Source organism: Dioscorea cayenensis, chromosome 14 (genome assembly GCF_009730915.1).
Source record: "Dioscorea cayenensis subsp. rotundata cultivar TDr96_F1 chromosome 14, TDr96_F1_v2_PseudoChromosome.rev07_lg8_w22 25.fasta, whole genome shotgun sequence".
NCBI lineage: Eukaryota > Viridiplantae > Streptophyta > Magnoliopsida > Dioscoreales > Dioscoreaceae > Dioscorea > Dioscorea cayenensis.
The window spans coordinates 530,522-550,807 of record NC_052484.1 but is presented as its reverse complement, the minus strand read 5'-3'; the positions used below and the strand labels follow the sequence as shown (position 1 = coordinate 550,807).

Genomic DNA, 20,286 nt, shown 5'->3' with positions numbered 1-20,286 from the left:
TCTTTTTGGACTCATGATCAAGTAAACATCAAATTTTAGAAAATTTTGAAAATAAATAAATCAGATCCATTCAAGAGTAAAGTGTATTAATACCATTATTTTTTTTAATAAAGTGAACATGCTACTCACCTCAACCAATGTTAGGAGAATGAGTTATACGCCTTGATAAAGGAAAGAGTTATATGTTTTTAATGTAATTTTTTTATAAGAGTTCAAAGAATTACTTTTTCTGTGTGTGGTGAGTAGTGAAAATTGAGATGGTGAGTAAGTGATTTAGCTTTCTTTTATTTTGTGGTTTTTTTTTTATTTATTGTAATTATTCTATGGTCTTTTAGTTCTTTTTTCTATGTTTTATATATGTTTGTCAATTGTCAGTTTAGTAACTAATAATTTATCTATTTTGAAATTCTCTCTCTCCCTCCAATGATAATTTGCAACTGCTTATATTAACTACATAAATTTGTTATGTATACTTTATTTTTTTATTTTTTTATTTTTATTATTTATTTTATCTTTTTTAAACAGTGATTTATCTATTTTATAATAAAAAATTTCATTCTAAATATATGTATATATATAGAGAGAGGATTGGTAATTTAGAAATATTTATAAATTTATTATCTACGAAAATTCGCAGTTCATCATTCATTCTTTATCAAATGGCTGTCACATGGGTGCACATTAGAATAATAAAGTGGGTGAACATTTTATTATAAACAGTGATTTTTATAAAATATAAAAACACCAACATTCTCACATCTCATCCAATGACTCCGTACAATGGTTTGGACACTGTACATAACCATGTTGTTTTCTCTCTCCACATTATTATGTGTTTGTCTCTCCCTAATTTCTTCTCTACTGTTTCGCCATACGGCCCATATATATATATATATATATATATATATAATTATTAAAAAAAAAGTTGAGATGGCAGAGTCTCATTTAACTTTAGCAGGCCACCTATCACTTCCTTCTTCGTTTTACATCAATTTTTTATCAAAATTTCTCAATAAACTGGTTGATGAATCATCAGTAAAAGAAACTTAATAACATTATCAATAAAGAATTCGGTTATAAACATACCGAAATAATATTATTTAGTCCTTGATACTTCTACTGTATGCATATAACAATTATATGCATAAACCAACCATAAAATATTGATAAAAATATTAGTTTCATAAAATTATCCAAAATATTATGTTTCATCAATAATTTCATCCAAAATATCACCTAGCAGTTCTTTTATTACCAAAAAAATATAAAATAAAAACAAACAAACAAATAAATAAATAAATATCCACCAATTAAATTTTGGGGGTAAAGGTTCAATTCCACACATCAATTGAATCGATGGGTTATTTCTTGATTCAATCTTGTTGGTTGAACCAACAATTCCATGGTTTGAAATCATCACGATCTAGAGGTGTCAATTTGGCCCAAACCTAACGGGGAACTTGATTTTCTGCCCCGAAAGGTCTTGGGTTGGGCCAGGGCTAAAATATGAGGAATGGGTTCGGGGATGAAGCAGGGATGTAAATCCATATTGTCGGAGGCTGGGAATCCCTTCTCTCATCCCCAAATATATAATTTTAATATTATATATATATATAATGATAGAAATATTTATATTAAATAAAATATATATTATCAAAAGATAATATATTTGATGTATTTAATGGATGAAAAAAATCAAGGATAGAGAAATTCTTTTTTCTTGAACTCAGATTCGGGGGTGGGGTCGGGATGAATTTGCTAAGTTAGGGTCGAGGCCGGGAAATATATTCCCTTATGAATCCCCGTCCCATTGATATCCCGTGCACGACCTTTAACCAGATCGTGCATTAACGGGTTAATGAACCTGCTTTATGAGTCAATGAACCGCAAGGCTCTTAGCGGGCCGGGCCAGGGTTTCAACCTCTACTCACAGTCATGTAACATGTTACGGCCCTACATTTTCGAATTTTTCCCACCAACCATCCTGTCATTCTCTCTCCCTTCAAATCTTAACCTTTGATCCGAGATCCAACGGCTTATATCATCTCTTAACAAACTCCTCTCCCTCAGACCCACCCAACTCCCCTATAATCTACTATCAACCCCTCCACCACCTATAAAACACAACAATATCAACAATAAAACATAAACAAAACTACTTCTTCTTCTTCTTCTTCTCTAGAACTTTGTTGTTATTATGGAAATAAATGGTGAAAAAATGAGCATGGATGAGGAGTTATGCATGAAGGATCCATTGAAGTGGAAGGTGGCAAGGGAGGGACTGAAAGGAAGTCACCTTGATGAAGTGAAGAAGATGGTGGAGGAGTTTAGGAAGCCATTAGTGGAGCTTCAAGGAGTTTCTCTAATGATATCTCAGGTGGCAGCGGTGGCGGTGACGGAGGTGGAGGTGGAGGCTCCGGTGAGGGTGGAGCTAGCTGAGGTGGCAAAGGGTAGGGTGAAGGCCAATAGTGATTGTGTAATGCACACAAGTGGAGGAGAGAGCGGACCCCAAAAGACCGACCTGTAGGGTGGGGTAGCCCCAACCCTATGGTCATGGACGGGTCAGGTACGCTTCACTCAACGACACTTCACTCAGACCCCGGTGCGCAACCAGCCAGCCTGGTTAGAACCCTCTGTGGCCAGCGCACCCGACCAAACCTGACGAGTCGTGCCCCACATCAACTCTCAACGAAAGCACCAAATGTAATGCACACAAGTGGAGGGGAGAGCGGACCCCAAAAGACCGGCCTAGTAGGGAAGGTTGCCCCCCACCCACCCACCCCACTTATATGCACTGCAATGGGTCCATCTCATAGCCGATGTGGGACTAAAGGGGTTAGTTTATTTGCAATCATTACAAATTGGGTGATGGAGAGCATCAATAAAGGCACTGATACTTATGGTATTACTACTGATTTTGGTGCTAATTCTCGCAGAGAACCAAGCAAGGTGGTGCACTTCAAAATGAGCTTATTAGGTATTCATTTTTATTAATTATTATTATTGCCTTAAAAAATAAAAATAATCTCATTTCAAATAATTTTGTCATAAAATAACCAGGGATGTGTGTAGTAAAACGTTATAAAAATAATGAATGGAGAGATCCAGAGTTAAATTGGTAGACCCCATAGTGTACTATATAAAAAATACTATAGTAGTAATATTCATTCATTATTCACGGGTCCCTTATGAGAATGTCGTTTTTTTTCTTTTTAGGGTTGCATGGTAAAGCATGGGGGTTTTAATAACTCGATTTTATTTTTAAGATTTCTTCTTCTAGGCATATACATAGTAAGACTCTAATCGTTTTATGTAGCATCGGACCAAATTAATAAATCTCTAAGGGTCGTTAAGTCACTGTAATTAATAAATCACTGTACTTGTTTGCTTCTTAACACCTCGTGTGATGGCGCACTTGTAACTTTTGAAAGAAGAATCTGTCATATGAATATTTTTTTTTTCAACTTATGCAGGTTTCTAAATGCTGGAAATCTTCGCCGGCGGGAAGGAATCCAGCAACACATTGCCATGTTCGGTAACAAGGGCAGCAATGTTAGTTAGGATTAACTCTCTCATGCAAGGGTACTCGGGAGTTCGTTTTGAGATCTTAGAAGCTATGACTAGCCTTCTTAACAACAATATCACTCCATGCCTCCCTCTCCGGGGCACCATCACTGCTTCCGGTGATATTATACCTTTGTCCTACATTGCCGGTGTCCTTATCGGACGTCCCAACTGCAAGGCCATCACCCAGGAAGGGAAGATTGTTGATGCTGATGAGGCATTCAAGTTGGCAGGTATTACTGGTGGCTTTTTCGACTTGAACCCAAAGGAAGGTCTAGCTCTTTGTCAATGGCACTCGCAGCTTGGCTCTGGTTTAGCTTCAATTGTGCTCTTTGATGCTAACATCCTCGCTGTCTTAGCTGAGGTTCTTTCAACAGTGTTTTGTGAGGTAATACAATTAATGTTCGAGTTCAAATATGAAATATAAAATCTTAACTAGGAGATATTTCTGACGAGTGATGCTTGGAAAAGTCTGGAGTATCATCGATCATCTTACTCACAAGCTAAAGCATCACCCCGGACAAATTGAAGCCGCTGCGATCATGGAACACATATTGAATGGAAGTTCGTACATGAAAATGGCGAAGAAGATTAATGAGCATGACCCTCTTCAAAAGCCAAAGCAAGATCGCAACTCTGTTAGTGACAACCCCTTGGTTGATGTTTCAAGGAAAAAGGCTCTTCACTGTGGGAACTTCCAAGGAACACCTATTGGTGTTTCCATGGACATTGCTCGATTGTTGGTATGTGGAGCCTGATTGTGTGATACCCCAGGAGGTGCGGGAGAGCATCGGTTTAGGTTGGAGGTGCGGGGAGAACGCCCGCAGTAGGATACAAGGGTAATTTGTATATGGTTAGGATTATAGTTTGATAATCTTGTAAATTGTGCCCAGATAGGATTTGTATCCAGATAGGTTTAGGATCTAGATAAGTTTAGGATCCAGATAGAGTTAGGATCCAGATATGATTTACCCTCTTCCAGATATGCCTCGTAGTTCTAATCCGGATATGCCTCAAAGATCTAATCCGGATATACCTCGATTTCTTCTATATATAGGCAGTCCCTTGTAAGATGTATGAGTGCTTCGGATATTGAAATAAAACCATAGTGCGGTCGTGGGACGTAGGGCAATCTTGCCGAACCACGTAAATCTTGTCTTTCTTGTGATTGTTTTTCTACTTTATTTTTTTCTCTCGATCTTCGATGGGGAATCCAATTCCCAACAACTCGCTTGGCCATTTCTGCGATAGGTAAACTAATGTTTGCGCAAATCACTGAACTTGTCAATGACTTCTACAATAATGGTTTGCCGTCAAACCTTTCTGGTGGAAGAAATCCGAGCTTAGATTATGGCTTTAAAGGTGCGAAAAATTGCGATGGCTTCAGATCGCTCTCGAGCTTCAATATCTCGCAAATCCAGGTGACTAATCATGTTGAAAGTGCGGAGCAAAGACAACCAAGATGTTAATTCTTTTGGGTTTGATTTGCAAGAAAGACCTGCAGAGGCGCTTGAGATCTTGAAGCTCATGACTTCCACTTTCTTGGTTGCTCTTTTGCCAAGCTATTGATTTGAGGCATTTGAGGAGAACCTCGAAAACAAAGCGTGAAGAACACCGTGAGCCAAGTTGCCAAGAGAGTATTGACCATGGGTGCCAACGGCGAGCTTCATCCCTCGAGATTCTGCGAGAAAGAATTGATTAAAAGTTGTCGACAGAGAATACGTATTTGCCTACATCGATGACCCTTGCAGATGATATTTATCCATTGATGCAAAAAAACTAAGGCAAGTTCTAGTCGAACACGCCTCAAAAAAATGGCGACAAAGAGAAAGATGTAAACTCTTCCATCTTTCAGAAGATCGCAGTATTTGAGGATGAGCTAAAGGCCGTGTTGCCAAAGGAGACAGAAGGAGCTAGGACCGCTTTCGAGAACGGTAACTGTGCCACTGACAACAGGATTAAGGAGTGTCGATCTTATCCTTTGTATCGGTTTGTGAGGGAAGAGCTCGTCACTAGTCTTCTAACCGGAGAGAAAGTTCGATCACCAGGTGAAGAATTCGATAAGGTGTTCACTACTATCAGCCATGGCAAGGTCTCAGTGATCCTCTCTTTGAATGCTTGAAGGAATGGAATGGTGAACCACTTCCCATTTGTTAGACATTGTTTGATCTTCTCTACAGCCAAGTCTTAATTTGCTTTTGTTCTTTCAAATTGTAATGTTTCTGGTACTTGTGCTTCATCTAGCAAGCATATTCTATATCTGTATACTGTTTATCTTTCTATTTCAACTTGTTTTCCATGTTAAATGATGTTTATATCTCACTGGTTTAATTTTCTCTTTAATTCTATTCTATAATTAAGACTTCTGGCTCATCTTTTGGAATTAGGGAAATTTTTAAAAATAAACTTTGTGTTTCCAGTTTTGTAAAAAAGAGAAAGAGACGGTGAGCTGTTTTTCTCGTTTCTTAAACAATGTGGATTCTCTAATTAGCAAAAGAAGGAAAAGCCGTTAACAGCAGTATTAAGTCACAGAGGTAAAATAATCAATTTATTATAAAAAAAAATGCACGTCGCATAAAAACCATGATTTTCAACGTGATTTTATTTGTTTTTTAGAATTTAAGTTTTTTTGTTCATTAGAATTTTGCAAGAGATTCATAGATTATTATTATTTTTTTTTATGTCAAATGAGACGGTTTTTAAATAAATTGACTATTTTGCCTTTGTGAATTAACACCGTTAAAAGATTGTTAATGGTTTTTTCTTTTTTTTTTTACGGGCAGAAATCACATAGTTTAAAAATGAAAAAAATAAATTTTTGTCTTTTTTTTTTTCAAAATTGAAAAACCACAATATTTATTTTTGAAAATCTCCCTTTGAATTATAAAGAAAATATTAAAATTTGGAAACTTTGTGAATAAATCACATTCATTAACAAGTAAAACATATCTAATACAGTAAAAACAATAAAAACATTAAAAAGAATATCCACTAGAATTGTGGAAGAATTTGCAGTGTCATTTAGGTAAACTATTTCAAGTTTGAGTTTTTATGTAACTAACTACTAAGTGGTCCATTCCATTGGTATTTGGGTTCCATTAGAATTTTTGTGGTGAGAGTTTAAATCACAGTTGAGGGTATAATTATGGGGGGTGTGAGTAGTGATTGTGTACGAGTGGTTCCAGCTTCTTTGTGTGTGTAGATCTGTCCTTGCTCCCACAAAGCTTATGCACATTCCAGTTTTTCATAACAGCCTAGCAATTCTTGCAGAGGAAAGGCAATTAAACATATGTGAAACGATTTCGTGGCATAATCATGTCAACCAGTGTAATACACAATTAGCACGAATATATAGGTAAAAAAAGTAATTATAACCCATATATATATATATTGAATTTTAGATATTTACGTAGTTATGTATGTTAGACTTAAATATCTAAGTATATGTTTGTTGGATTTTGAACTAATATATTTTGGATTTAATTCAAGTTTGTTGACATAGTCAATTTATGGATTTTGTGTAAAAGCGGGTTAAATGGGTTGTGTCATGTTACACGATCTAATTATAGGAGTGTTAAATGAGTCGTGTCATGTTACACGACCCAATTATAGATTAAGTGGTTTAAGTGTGTCGTATCGGGTTACACACTTCATACATGGGTCGTGTATATGTTTAGGAAGTCAGACACAATCAATTATCATATCTTGTCTGTATTTGTCATTTTGGCATTACTATTTTGACACGACACGATTAGACACGTTTACCAAAATTGCTATCTTTAAACTGAAAAAAAAAAAGTTTGAGTTTTTATATAAGTAAAAAAAAACGTTTTTTTAAGTGTTCAAAGCCCTTGGCACCCTTTTTTTTCAATGATAAATAAATAAATAAATATAGATCAATGAAAAATAAATAAATATCTTGCTTAGTGATCACACCTCCACACTCACTTTGTTTGGAGTTTTGAGTGCTAGTGAATCCAATCCAAATGTTAATCTGTTGGGTTGAGATCCAATAACAATAAAGATCTAACCCAATAATATCTTAGTGGGCTAAAATCAATATTACTATTTAAAAAATGAATATTTATACATAGATTAAATCTTACTATTTATCAATATTACTATTTTAAAAAATAATAATTAATTATTTACTTAATAAAATTTTATAAAAATGAAATAATCTCCACTCACCAACCCCACAACAAAGTAGGTTATAGAAAGTGACTTCCTCTTCCCAGAATACCCCTACTCCCTCAAACTTTTTCCTTAAATACCCCTCCATCTCTCCCGTTTTCTCTCGCTCGCTCTCATTCTCTTTTCCTCTCTCTCTCGCTCGCTCTCTCGATCTCGATCCATCGATCGGTGAAGCGAAATGGCGTACGAGCGCATCCTCCTCGGCATGGGGAACCCCCTGCTGGACATCTCTGCTGTCGTTGATGAGGATTTTCTCAATAGGTATAGCTCTCATCTTTGCTTGATTTCATTGATTGGAGATCTCTTTGCTTGATCTCTGTTTGTAGCCTTTCTTTTGTCCGTGGATCCAATGTTATGAACTTTTGAGATCTTTTGATTAATGCGGTTTATCAGGAGTATTTGTTTGTAGATCTAGGTTTTTGAGTTTTCAGTTGTGGTTTGAATCTTATTGAGCTTGTTTGTAGATCTGTTTTTTGATTAATTTTGTTTAGAAGAGTCAACAGATGGATGGAAGTTTCTTCCTTTTTTTAAAAATATTTTTTAATTTTTGTTTTTTATGCGTGTCTTTTACAACGACTGTAGAAAGCTTGTTTCTTTTTGAGTATTATTTGTTGTTTTTAGAGTAAAATAAGGAGAAGAGCCATCTGATGGGTGAAAGTTTCTTTCTTGGAATGTAGAATGGTATCCAGATCTAGCTAATTTATTTTTACTTCATTTTCTCTCTTTAGTTGTATTCGGAGTTGGATAATTTTGATATATGTTTGTTCTGTTGTAGATCTAAATGCTCAGTGTTTATTTCCTAATTCTTGAGTATTGGTGTGTATAGAATACATTCTCTGTTGGACATGGCATCTAAATGCTTAGTTTTGACTACATTTAATAATCTGGATTATCTCTTGAAACTTGCTGGTCATTAATCAATCGGATAATGGACTGTAGGTTTGCCGACAATTAATTTCTTAAAGCCTTTTAATGGAATTTTGTTTTGCTTTACTGACTTCTATTTTTGAGTATGATTTATCTATCGATTATCATCACATTTACTACAGTCATGTCAATTTGTTGTTTGGCATCATTGCCATATTTTAGATAGATCTAATTTTTTTTTTTCATGTCTTTATAAAACCCAACTATCTGAATTGCTTTCCTGTTTCAGAGCTAAACAATCTGGCCATTATTTATTATTATTATTTTTTCTTTTGAGGAAACATTAGTCAATTACAACTTTTATGTTGTGATCAAAGTTAATTAAATTAATTTCCTCCCCTTCAGGTATGATATCAAGCTAAACAATGCGATTCTTGCGGAGGAAAAGCATTTTGCCAATGTAAGCTCTCTGCCTCTCTCATGTGTTTGTACATGCATACTTAGTAAAAATTATTCATGTGTGTGTGTATAGGGTAATTTTTCTTAGTTGATGATTAATGTTCACATGACTTATTCTTACTTTGAAAAGGGCACTAGTACCAGAAAACAAAATCATATTTTGGTTCATTTTATGGTTGGTTTTTTTGTTCTTTATCTCATTTTGTTTATTTTGAAAAGTAATGTCTAGTTTACTGTCTCGATGTCAGATGCATTACATTTTACTTGAATATGATGTTTGGCACGCAACTAAGGACCATAAATCTTTCTTAATTTTTCAAATTGCTGAGAATAGATACAAGATATCTTGCAAGAATGATTCATGACATTGGAGTGTGTGTTCTAATATTGGCTCAAATTCATATGAGGACAATTGACCTGACAACATCTCAAATTCATGCTTGCGTATGCTTTCATGATGCCTCTTTACTTCTGATTGAAATCTTTGTGTCCATATCTTAGGTATGAGGAGCTAGCCACAAAATACAATGTTGATTACATTGCTGGAGGTAAGAATTTATGGTTTTTCAAGCATTTCTGCAATGAAGATTTCTTGCAAGAATGATTCATGACATTTTCATCACTTGTGCAGGAGCAACTCAAAATACAATCAGGGTAGCACAGGTTAGGTCGTTATTTTAATTGTGCTTCTGTCATTTTCCCATGTCTAAGGTCTTTAGAAATGTGCATTGAATATTATGTCTCCTGTATTCTTCCAGTGGATGCTTCAAATCCCCGGTGCTACAAGTTATATGGGCTCTATTGGAAAGGACAAATTTGGAGAGGAAATGAAGAAAAACTCAAAAGCTGGAGGTGTTAATGTAAGTTTGCAATTATTAAATTTTTTTCCCTGCCTGCTCTCTGCATATGTATCATCTTAACAAGTGTAGGAGCGACCTTTATACAGGTACAATATTATGAAGATGAGACAGCCCCAACAGGTACATGTGCTGTCTGTGTTGTTGGTGGTGAAAGGTCAGTTTGTTTTAATTCTATATTCTACGCATATTAGTCTTGTTGTTTCTGCACGTTGTTTATTATTTATTTTAATTCTGCCTTTGCTTTGACTAATGTACAGGTCCCTCATTGCCAACTTATCAGCAGCCAATTGCTACAAGTCTGAGCATTTGAAGAGACCAGAAAACTGGGCCTTGGGTACCATTTTTTCCAGTCATGGGTTGGACTAATTAATAAATTTAATTAATTAATTATTTCAGTGGTGGCAAAAAAGTTGGTTGGACAGTTGTTCTAGATAAATTTTGGTGAACTTAGAATTTGCGCCATACGTGTTTATATATTAACCAAATATTCAAGCTGTCTCTGTTATCAATGTCAGGAAATAGTCTAACTGAAGTTTGTTGATTGTAATATTTAAAAGCTGTTCTGTTTCAGGCTGTTGTTCACTGTCTTATGTTTCTGTAGTTTTTACTTTGGTGTTTTTACTCCTTGATGCTGTTTCTCAGAATGGTAGCCTTTGGTAATTACATGAAAGCTTCTTCATTGAAAATCTTGCCATGATGATATAGCTTTTTTTCTTGTCTGCCACATTTCGTTTGTGACAAATACTAGTTCCCAGTCTAGGTAATTGTTTGGTCTGAATTGCAAGCTCCTTCCATGCCATTTAAACCACAAAACCTTGATTGCTTTTCAATTACAGTCCTTAATTGTAATTAGCATTACCACTTCCTGGGATTGCTCTTGTAAAAGATTTGTACCGTGAAATGTTGTTTCCAAGTTCTCAAACTGATTTTGTTCTTAAAACTTCTTGGCAGTTGAAAAGGCAAAATACATCTATATTGCTGGATTTTTCTTAACGGTGTCTCCAGAGTCTATTCAACTCGTAGCTGAACATGCTGCTGCCCATAATAAGGTATAGGTTCTCATTATCACTCCCAGAATTTTTTTCATGAACTTTATCTCAAAGGTCTCTTGTTTCTTCCATAGGTCTTTTCGATGAACCTTTCTGCCCCATTTATCTGTGAGTTCTTCCGGGATGCTCAGGAGAAAGCTCTACCGTAAGTATTCCATCCTTTATAATGTTCTAGCCAGCCATTTGAGTCATTACCTAGTCAGCTGTTGAGACATTGTGGATATACTGACAGTCAATTGCTAATCTTAGGTATGTGGACTATATTTTTGGCAATGAAACTGAAGCAAGGACCTTCTCAAAAGTCCGTGGTTGGGAGGTAAAATATTCTCCTCATATTTTGATATTACTAGGCTTAATTAGTCTGATACTCCATGCTGACTGGAACGTTTGATGTTTAGACTGAGAATGTCGAAGAGATCGCTGTGAAGATCTCAGCATTACCCAAGGCATCAGGAACCCACAAGAGGATTACTGTGATCACTCAGGGCAGTGACCCAGTTGTTGTTGCTGAGGATGGAAAGGTCAACTATTTATATTATCCTTGATAAATGTATTCACAATGATGCTGACAAGTTTTATGGTATTTTTAGGTGAAATTGTTCCCAGTGATTCTGTTACCAAAGGAGAAGCTGGTGGACACCAATGGAGCAGGTGCCTTCTTCTCATACATTACTGTGATTCAAATTTGTTATTATATATTCTTTTATTGCCATTTCTTAACTTGATTATACACTCTGTATTTTGTATATATACAGGAGACGCTTTTGTTGGGGGATTTCTCTCTCAGTTGGTGCAGGAGAAGAGTATAGAGGAGTGTGTGAGAGCTGGTTGTTATGCAGCAAATGTTATAATTCAGAGGTCAGGCTGTACTTACCCAGAGAAGCCAGACTTCAACTAAGTCTTTGACACAGGCATGAAGAAAACAAATTCGATATGAAATTTTTCTTAGTTTTTTATTTTTGTGCTTCTGAATTATGCATTGACTGCATGGTCTTTCATATCGTTGAGCGATGTAATAAAAGAGTTGCCAATCGCCCAAGGCCATCTTTTTATTTATTTCCGGTCTTAATGCGGTAGTTCAGATCATTATGTTTCTGCTGAGTACTGTAACAATTTGATCTCTAAGAGCTTGTTTGAATGTCTAAGAAATAAAAATATCTGTAGTTTTCCTTTCCTACATTTATCACTTTTGAGATTGCATCATTTGCTCCCCAAATCACTGTAAATGTTCTTAGGGATTTTTGGGTGCAATACTTTGTTTGGATGTCTTGTTTAGATAATTTTAATAATAAATAATAATTAAAGTGAAATATATAGTTAAATAAAAATAAAAATAGTCAAAATATTTTATAACTAAAAAGTATTTATTATTTATTATAAAAATAATTATTATCTAATTTAATATTTTTTTCTTATTAATTTGTATTAAAGGTATAAAAAATTTTATTTCACAAATTTTTTTTCTTCTCATTTTTAATAAATTAACTCTCTCATACTTCCCAACTAACTATAATTTTTTTTTTTCAATTCTTAATCGATTCTTTTTATTCTCTCTCGATTATTTTTGAAAAAGTGGATAAACGCATTCATTAAAAATAGCAAAGATAGAGCAACAAAGACATCATACCCATCAAAAAGTGAGAAAACTCAACAATGACCCTGCAAAAGCTGAGAAAGCCCTGATCGAGAAGGGGCAAAGCCCAGGAAAAACAACAACTACCCATCTCCCGTGAGTAACTATCCTCCGGAGAAACATGGTGCCCCACATCCCTAGCAGAAACGAACTCCGCTCCACTTGATCTTCTTAATCGGCTCTTCTAACATGGTGCCTCCTTTATCGATTTCATTCTTTGCGAATAAACAACTCTTAAATTTTTTTTTCTTGTTATAGTTTGGTCTGATGTTCTTGTGGAAATTGATTTTACTAATCTTTGTGCCTGTGTCCACATTGCGTGCTGACAGATGGCACCAAATAGACAAGATGTTGATGACTAGAAAGCTTAGTAGTACGGTGGAGTATAAATCACGTCTAGAATGCTTTTTCCTTTTTGTGGAAAATTATTGTTCCCGTTCTTGATTCTTAGATCTTGTGCTGATTGATTAGGACACATATCTTGATAATTACCAGGAAAAAGGAGGCAGGAAAATGCAGATTGGTTGTCCTGATTGATCAGCTTTTGTACACTTGTTAATGACAACCAATATATAATAATAATAATAATAAATAAATAAAAATAAGAGGTAGTAGTAGTATATATAAATGGTAATGTTTTCCTTGCTTCACTTATAGGTAGTTTGTTGCATGGTTTAATTTCATGTGTTGTGAACAAGTCTCTCTTTGTTAATAAAGTTCTTTATTTAGTTCAAATCTATTTAATTCCTTATTTATTCTAGCGGATAATTAAATGATAAATTCACTCAGATAGTGGGGGTTTAAAACTCTTTGTAATTGAAATTACAACATTCCTTAAAGTAACGTGCTAGATTTGAAATGATAATTTAATTTTAAAAATATCATTTAATTGGATTTTAGTGAATGTGAAATTACATCCAAATTGGATGTTGTTCCAAATTGAGGATTTGGAATTCTAACAAAATTGAGAGAAATTATTATTATTTTTAATTAGCCATATTAAGATTGTAGATGGAAGTGAAACTAAGGACATTTTTAATCGTTAGACTATCATAGAGTTTGATGCAGATGCACCTTATCAATTCATTAAACTCTTACTTATTAAACTATTTTTCATAATATTTATACTATAAAATGGGACCTACAATCATTTCATCCAATTTATTAAAAATTTATATTTATATATTTTATTAAAACATATTTATTTAATAAAGTCTTAAATATTATTAATAAAATTATTATATAATATATTTAAAAAATTAAAATTCAAAATAAATATTTAAAATAATAAAAATATATGAATACTAATAATTGTTTTTTATGGGAGATAGTAAAAATATTACATATTATACATTCAATAAATAATTTATTAAATTAAGTAATTTATTTTAGGTTAAATTAATTTTTAATTAGAGTATTAAATAATTAGTAAAAAAATATTTGATTTAAAAAACTTTTTTTAAAAAAAATCAAAGATAACTTAAAATATTTTAAAATAAAAATTTGAATTTGATTAACATTTGAATTTTTACAAAAAAATAAAAACATTGAATTTAAAAAACAACTAATTTGTGATAATAAAAATAAAATTTGAAAAAAATGAATTAAAAAAAATATTTAAAGTAATGAGTCCAATCCCTTTTTAAATAAAAAATAAATATAAATATAAATAAGTGGGGTCCACCCATTATAAACATCTCTCTCGAGCATAACATAAATAAATAAATAAATAAATATTTGTTGACAATTTATAAAAAAATATCCATATTGATGTCCCCGTGTGTTGAAATTAAAAATGTAATATAATATTTTTTTATAAATTTTAATTAAAAAAATTTATAAAATATCATTTTTAGCGAGTTGTAAACCTCACCATCAAAGCTTGCTAGGGCCACATGCAACATCTCACCATCAATGGAGAGAATTAATTAATTAATTAATTAATTAGGAATTTATCAATATCTGGAATTAGGTTTTTTTTATTATTTAATTTTCGTCATATTTAAAAAAATTAAATACCAAAAAATCACTATATTGGCCTAAAGCAAAGTGTTGAAAAAATAAATTCCAAGCTTTAATTGCGTGAATCCGAGGGTCACGGTGATTTATTTATTTATTTATTATTTTTTATTTTTTAGTTATGAAGTTATCATTCATGATCGATTATTACACGATGATCCAAGGTAGGACTTTGACCTTTTTCCATCTTCTCTTATCTTTTATTTGAATATGTATTTTTTTAACTAATAAAATGTAATGATTCCTTTAGTCCGCATCGGTATGAAATGGAGTCGCGTGTCTATATAAGTGAGAACCTACACCTATTAAGGGCGATGCTGTGGAGTTGTGGATCCCAGCGTGTGTGTTGTGTGTGGATTAGGTGAGGGGTGACCAGCGAAGGGTTCGCCAGTGGCCGGGCTTAGCAGCCGGGGTGCGAGTGAAGTGTCGTTGAGTGGGCGTACTGAGCCGTCCGTGACCATAGGGTTGGGGCTACCCCACCATAGGCCGGTCTTTTTGGGGTTGTGGGTCCTCGCACGTGGGCATGACTGATGGTGCTTTTCGTTGAGGCCGGGTGTGGGTCCACGTCATGTTTGAGGCGGGTTCGAGGAGGCGGGTTAAGTGCGGAGCGGGTGAAAACCCTGGTGGGTCCCAGTCCCGCCCCAGTCCCAGGTGCCAGATTACGGGAGGCCCGAGTGAGGGGCGTCGATGTCTTGATCGGTGGGGTATTGTAATGATTCACCTTTAGTCGCGTAGTGTATGAAATGGAGTTATTGTGTGCTTATAAGTGGGGGGCAACCCTACCCTACTAGACCGGTCTTTTGGGGTTGTGGGTCCCCCACTTATGGGCATAACATAAAATAAACAAACTACAAAGCATATTTATGTCTTAATCTAAGTCAAATATATAAATAATATAATAGTAATAAATTATTAGTTTTTAGGTGCAATATAATTAAATAATAAGAAAAATTTCAAAGTATCATTAGTAGAAACTTGGAACATATTTTTATTAAGGTCTTGCTTTGGTTCGTGGTAATGATATATTATCGCGTAATAAGATTACCAGTAGTAATATGAGTGAGAATGTTATATGGTTGGGAATATTGATGTAATTTGATATATATAACTAGTGTTTGGTTGGGAACTCTTATTCAGGAATAGTCATTTCTTAGTGTTTAGTTGTCATAGTAATCAATTTGTTAAAATATTAAAAAGTTACAAGATTACCAAGGTAATTCAAGATAGACACTAAATTTGATGGTAATATAATTACTCAAACTTTCTTGATAATATTTATAAGTTGGTAATGTGATTTTTCAGATTCAAATTCTGCACGTCTTGATGCCAAACGTAGTGATATTTTTCAAATTACTACGTAACAGCGTGGTGATGTTTTTACATTCATGAGACCAAAGATAGCAGTTAAAAACCCATCATGTAAGTAATCTTGAAATCATGCGATTGAAGGTAATGACAATTTCCTAATTTCTTCTTTTCTTTCATAAACAGATGATGGCATCATCTAACGACAAGTTCAAAGTCAAAATGGTTACAGATTTTGAGAATGAAAGATTTTAAAAGACATGCTAAAACAATGCTATCACTAAATTTATTAGAGATACGAAGCTTCGGCGAAGCTTCCGTGAATGCAAGGCTGATAAACGTGAAAGAGTGCGGAACTGGACTTAGTAACCTTGAGATACAATGGAAATGACAAGCAAAAAAGATATAATTGAATAGGGATCATTGACCAAATAGATAGATTTGCACTTAGTTTTATTTATTTATTTATTATTATTATTATATATATTTTTTTGATTTGATATGAGAAGGAAATTTTTTGTCATTCATCATACTAAAAAAATTAGATCAAAAGTTTGTTTGGACTGCTTTATTAATAAATAATTGAGTGGCAACGGCAGGATAATCAGGTTCTGAGACTCTGATGCCTCACTTGGTATCATATGGTTTCAAAATGAGGGAAATATACTCAAACATTATTATATATTATCTCATCTTAATAACATTCTAACCCTCAATCCAAATGAGGGAAAGAGGGGTTCATAAATGAGGGTAGAGTAGGGTAAAATAAGGGAAGTTGAGTTTTTAAGTTATACATTTGTTTGGAATGAAGGTAAGAGATGGTAAGGTTTTTATAATTATATTACTTAAAAATATCCTCAAGTATGTTGTAATGAGATTGTTAAATATTATTATAAACTACTAACAAAAACAAATATTATAAATATACTTTTAAAAAAATAAATATGATTTCAAAAATTATTTGGAAAAGGTTCGGAAGCATTTTTGTAATTGTTTGGAAAGGTTGAGGGCATTTTTGTCCAAAATAAATTAAGTGTATTTTTGTAATTGTTTGGAAAGATTGAGGGTATTTTTGTCTAAAAAATTCAAAAACCTGCTAACCCTGTAGGGTGTTTGGTTGGCGTGTTTGGAATGGGAATGAGCCATCAATGAGTCGAAAACCCTTTGTTTGGTTAGTACATGCATGGGAGTGAGAGAGGCATGGGGAAGGGAGTAAAATCATGTATGTTGGTAATCACAATCCCCTCAAATTTGAGAGGATTCTTCATTCCTTTATGATGCCTTGGAGATAAAATGACACTTTTGCCCTTGCATTGAAACCATGTATCCTATTTTACCATTTTTTTAATTTAATTTTTTTTACATTCATTTTTTAACATTCAATTATTAATGTCACTTAAAAAATTAATTATTATATATATAATTATATTTATTTACATAAGCGTATAAAAGTTAAAAGTTATTTTATCATTTTATAATATTTATTTTATCTAATGAGTTATTAAAATTAAATATCCATTTGTAATAATAAAGTAAATTTAATATTTTAAAAAATAGTTATCACATACAAATCATAATTAAATAATAATTAATAAAAATTTAATCATAATACTAACAAATATTTAAAATAACAATTGTTTCAAATAATAAAAGAAATAAATAAATAAATTTAATTATAAATAACAATTGATTCAAATATACTTTAATATGTTATATATATTGTTATTTATTTCTATCGAGGTTATAAAAGGTCAGTTTCTACCATATTTTCTTCTTTTACTTTTCCCACATTCACGATGAACTACTCTCTTATACCTTCACCAACCAAACACATCCTTCATTCCCAATCCCTCTCCACTCCTCCTCATTTTCATTACTCCTTCATTCCTTTCCATTCCCAATCCGGGAACCAAACGGCCCCTTAATTCCTTCCATTTAACCCTTTCATACCCTACCCTCCATTTAACCTTAGATCCAAATAAAATTTAGTAGATAATTTTACCATACAAAACCTCTAAAAACCAGCTCCCAAGCAAGCTGTAAATTAAGTGAAGGGGAGGGAAAGGAAAAGGGGGTTTTGACTTGAATAATCCCACAATTTGCAGGTCAAGTCAAATGAAGAACCTAGTAGGGCCCTCAAAAATGACAGTTTGAGGCCCCACCCTGCTAAGATTATATATACAAACAATGCTTGTCAGAAGGAAGCAAACCAATATAGTGGAAGGGGCCTGTCTGGGGTGAAGCCGTGAAGGGAGACGAATCGTGAGTATGTCTCTAGTTTTCCTGAGTTTTTTTGTTCTTTGTTCCATTTGTGAGTATGTTTCTTTGTTTCTCAGAGTTTTATTTTCCGATGCATGCATGCTAATAACAAAGGCTGCTCTGTGAGTGTTGCAGACAGTTCTCTTTTTTTGTTAATCGCTGTTGCTTGCTTTAGAGTTGTGAAAAACTTGATTGATTGATTGTTTTTTTTTTTGAACAGGTGGATAAACCACATATTTATTAGGAGAAGACAAAGTACAAAAAAGAGAGGAATCAAACAAAACGAACAAAGTAGAAAACTGAAACATAAAAAAAAGAAAGAATTGGTTGATTGTTGTTCGTCAAGTTTTTTTTCACTCGATATTATGAGAACAGGATTTAATTTTCAGCTTGAATGAGTTGATTACAGTCATATTCTTATACTGATTTTTTTTTTCCTTGTTTTGTTTCAGGACTGTTCCATTGAAATTGCAAAGATCCATCCCATATTAATTTGTAATGCACTCCCAATCCCAATATTCAGATGATGAAACCACCTCCAATTCATCCCACCATATCACCATACACATCCCTCAGCATGACCGCTGCCGCCCCGGCAGCAACAACCACCAACGAATACCTCCAATAAATTTCAATTTCATGCAGCAAGACAACACCTACAATTTCTTTCAAACCATACCCTCCCAAAAATCATCACTTCAAGCCTTGAATAAGAACCTCTTTGCCTTTGCAGTTCAGTCCACTGCTGCTCTCCTAGCTCTATGTTTTTACTTCATCATCATCGTCATCAGCTTCATCAGCTTCATCAGCTTCTTATTCAACAAAGGTCATGACCATGTCTACACTTGTTCTTTTCAGTTCTTCATTGATATCCACTGCCATGGTTCTCCCTTTGAAGTTTCAGAGGTTAGTTCAAGCAATCAGTTACTTATCAGCTATTTTGGCATTCATCTCTATGTCCAAAATTCTTCTCAACTCTAGAGATTACTGCTGGTTGTTTCTCTTTCTCTTTGGGACATTTCTACTGCTTTTTTTGTGCGATATTCTGTGCAAGAAGTTATCACAAGTTGTAGCACACAGTGGGGGACTCACAACCCCAAAAAGACCGGCTCGATAGGGGTGGGACTGCTTCCCACATATATGCTACGTGACTTCCTCAATTAGGCGATGTGGGGACTAAACCAAAGTTTTTCCCATTTAAGAACTTGATCTTCATGTTGTTTGGTCATGGTCGACTGCAGACCACAAAGGATCACATATTGAGGATCACAGAAGATGAATATGATGATGAAATAATTTCGTGTTTTGTTTAATGTCCTGTTTTTGTTTTGTACATTTGCTGTAATTTTTTTTATTTGATAAAAGTGAATAAACCACAGCTTTTGTATTTTTTTCTTCTACCTCAATATAAATGATAATTTATTCATTTTAATTATTGGTTTATCATGTATCTATGTGTCTTCTTATTTCCAAACCCGATCGCCTCGCCGGACCAGGGCTACTGCATCTTCCTTCTCGTTATTACGGCTTTGTTGCATCGTTCTTGCCATGCCGGAGAAGGAAGCCTGATAAAAATCCTTCGCTTGCCTCCTCGCACCATCTTGGATCTCCAATCGAGTGCTCAAGTAAGCTGGATTTTCCTATTCTTTTTGTTTTTCTTTGAGAACCTTAATTAGAGATTATCATGCTGTGATTTGATCCAACACTTTTTTTTCTTTTTTCCAACTTGGATTTTTATTCTTTTTTTAACTGTTTTTTTGCTATGAAAACTGTTGTTGACCACTGTATATATATATATATATATCTTAATTACTGAGTGATATCATGAGATGCAGATCGAAATTGTTAGATTGAGATTTGTTTGATGTAAAAGGAGGTTTTTTTTTTTTTCTTGCGCAAACTCTTAAGATTGATTGACTGATTGAATTTTGCATTTTTCTAGCCTGATATGTGATTATTAGAAGAGTTTGAAGCTGCAAGTTGAAGCTTCATGTTAAGTTTTTGTTTAGTTGTTCTCCAAAAATCATGGGTTTCCTGAATTTATTTGAAGGCTAATAAATATGTGTAGAATTCCTTC

General features: G+C 33.8%; 1 protein-coding gene and 1 pseudogene across 1 annotated transcript; both read left to right on the top strand.

Moving 5' to 3' along the window:
• The first annotated feature begins 2,242 nt into the window (after positions 1-2,242).
• Positions 2,243-5,831, top strand: LOC120275805 (annotated as a pseudogene).
• A 2,029-nt stretch (positions 5,832-7,860) lies between these two features.
• LOC120276414 (adenosine kinase 2-like) lies at positions 7,861-12,049 on the top strand. The gene is given in 14 exon segments (XM_039283149.1): positions 7,861-8,019; positions 9,031-9,076; positions 9,078-9,085; positions 9,586-9,632; positions 9,716-9,747; positions 9,843-9,944; positions 10,031-10,098; positions 10,202-10,278; positions 10,896-10,993; positions 11,068-11,138; positions 11,243-11,309; positions 11,392-11,514; positions 11,584-11,644; positions 11,749-12,049. Coding segments are annotated over 14 exon segments (1,026 nt in total). The 5' UTR covers positions 7,861-7,936; the 3' UTR covers positions 11,892-12,049.
• Positions 12,050-20,286: the final 8,237 nt, after the last annotated feature.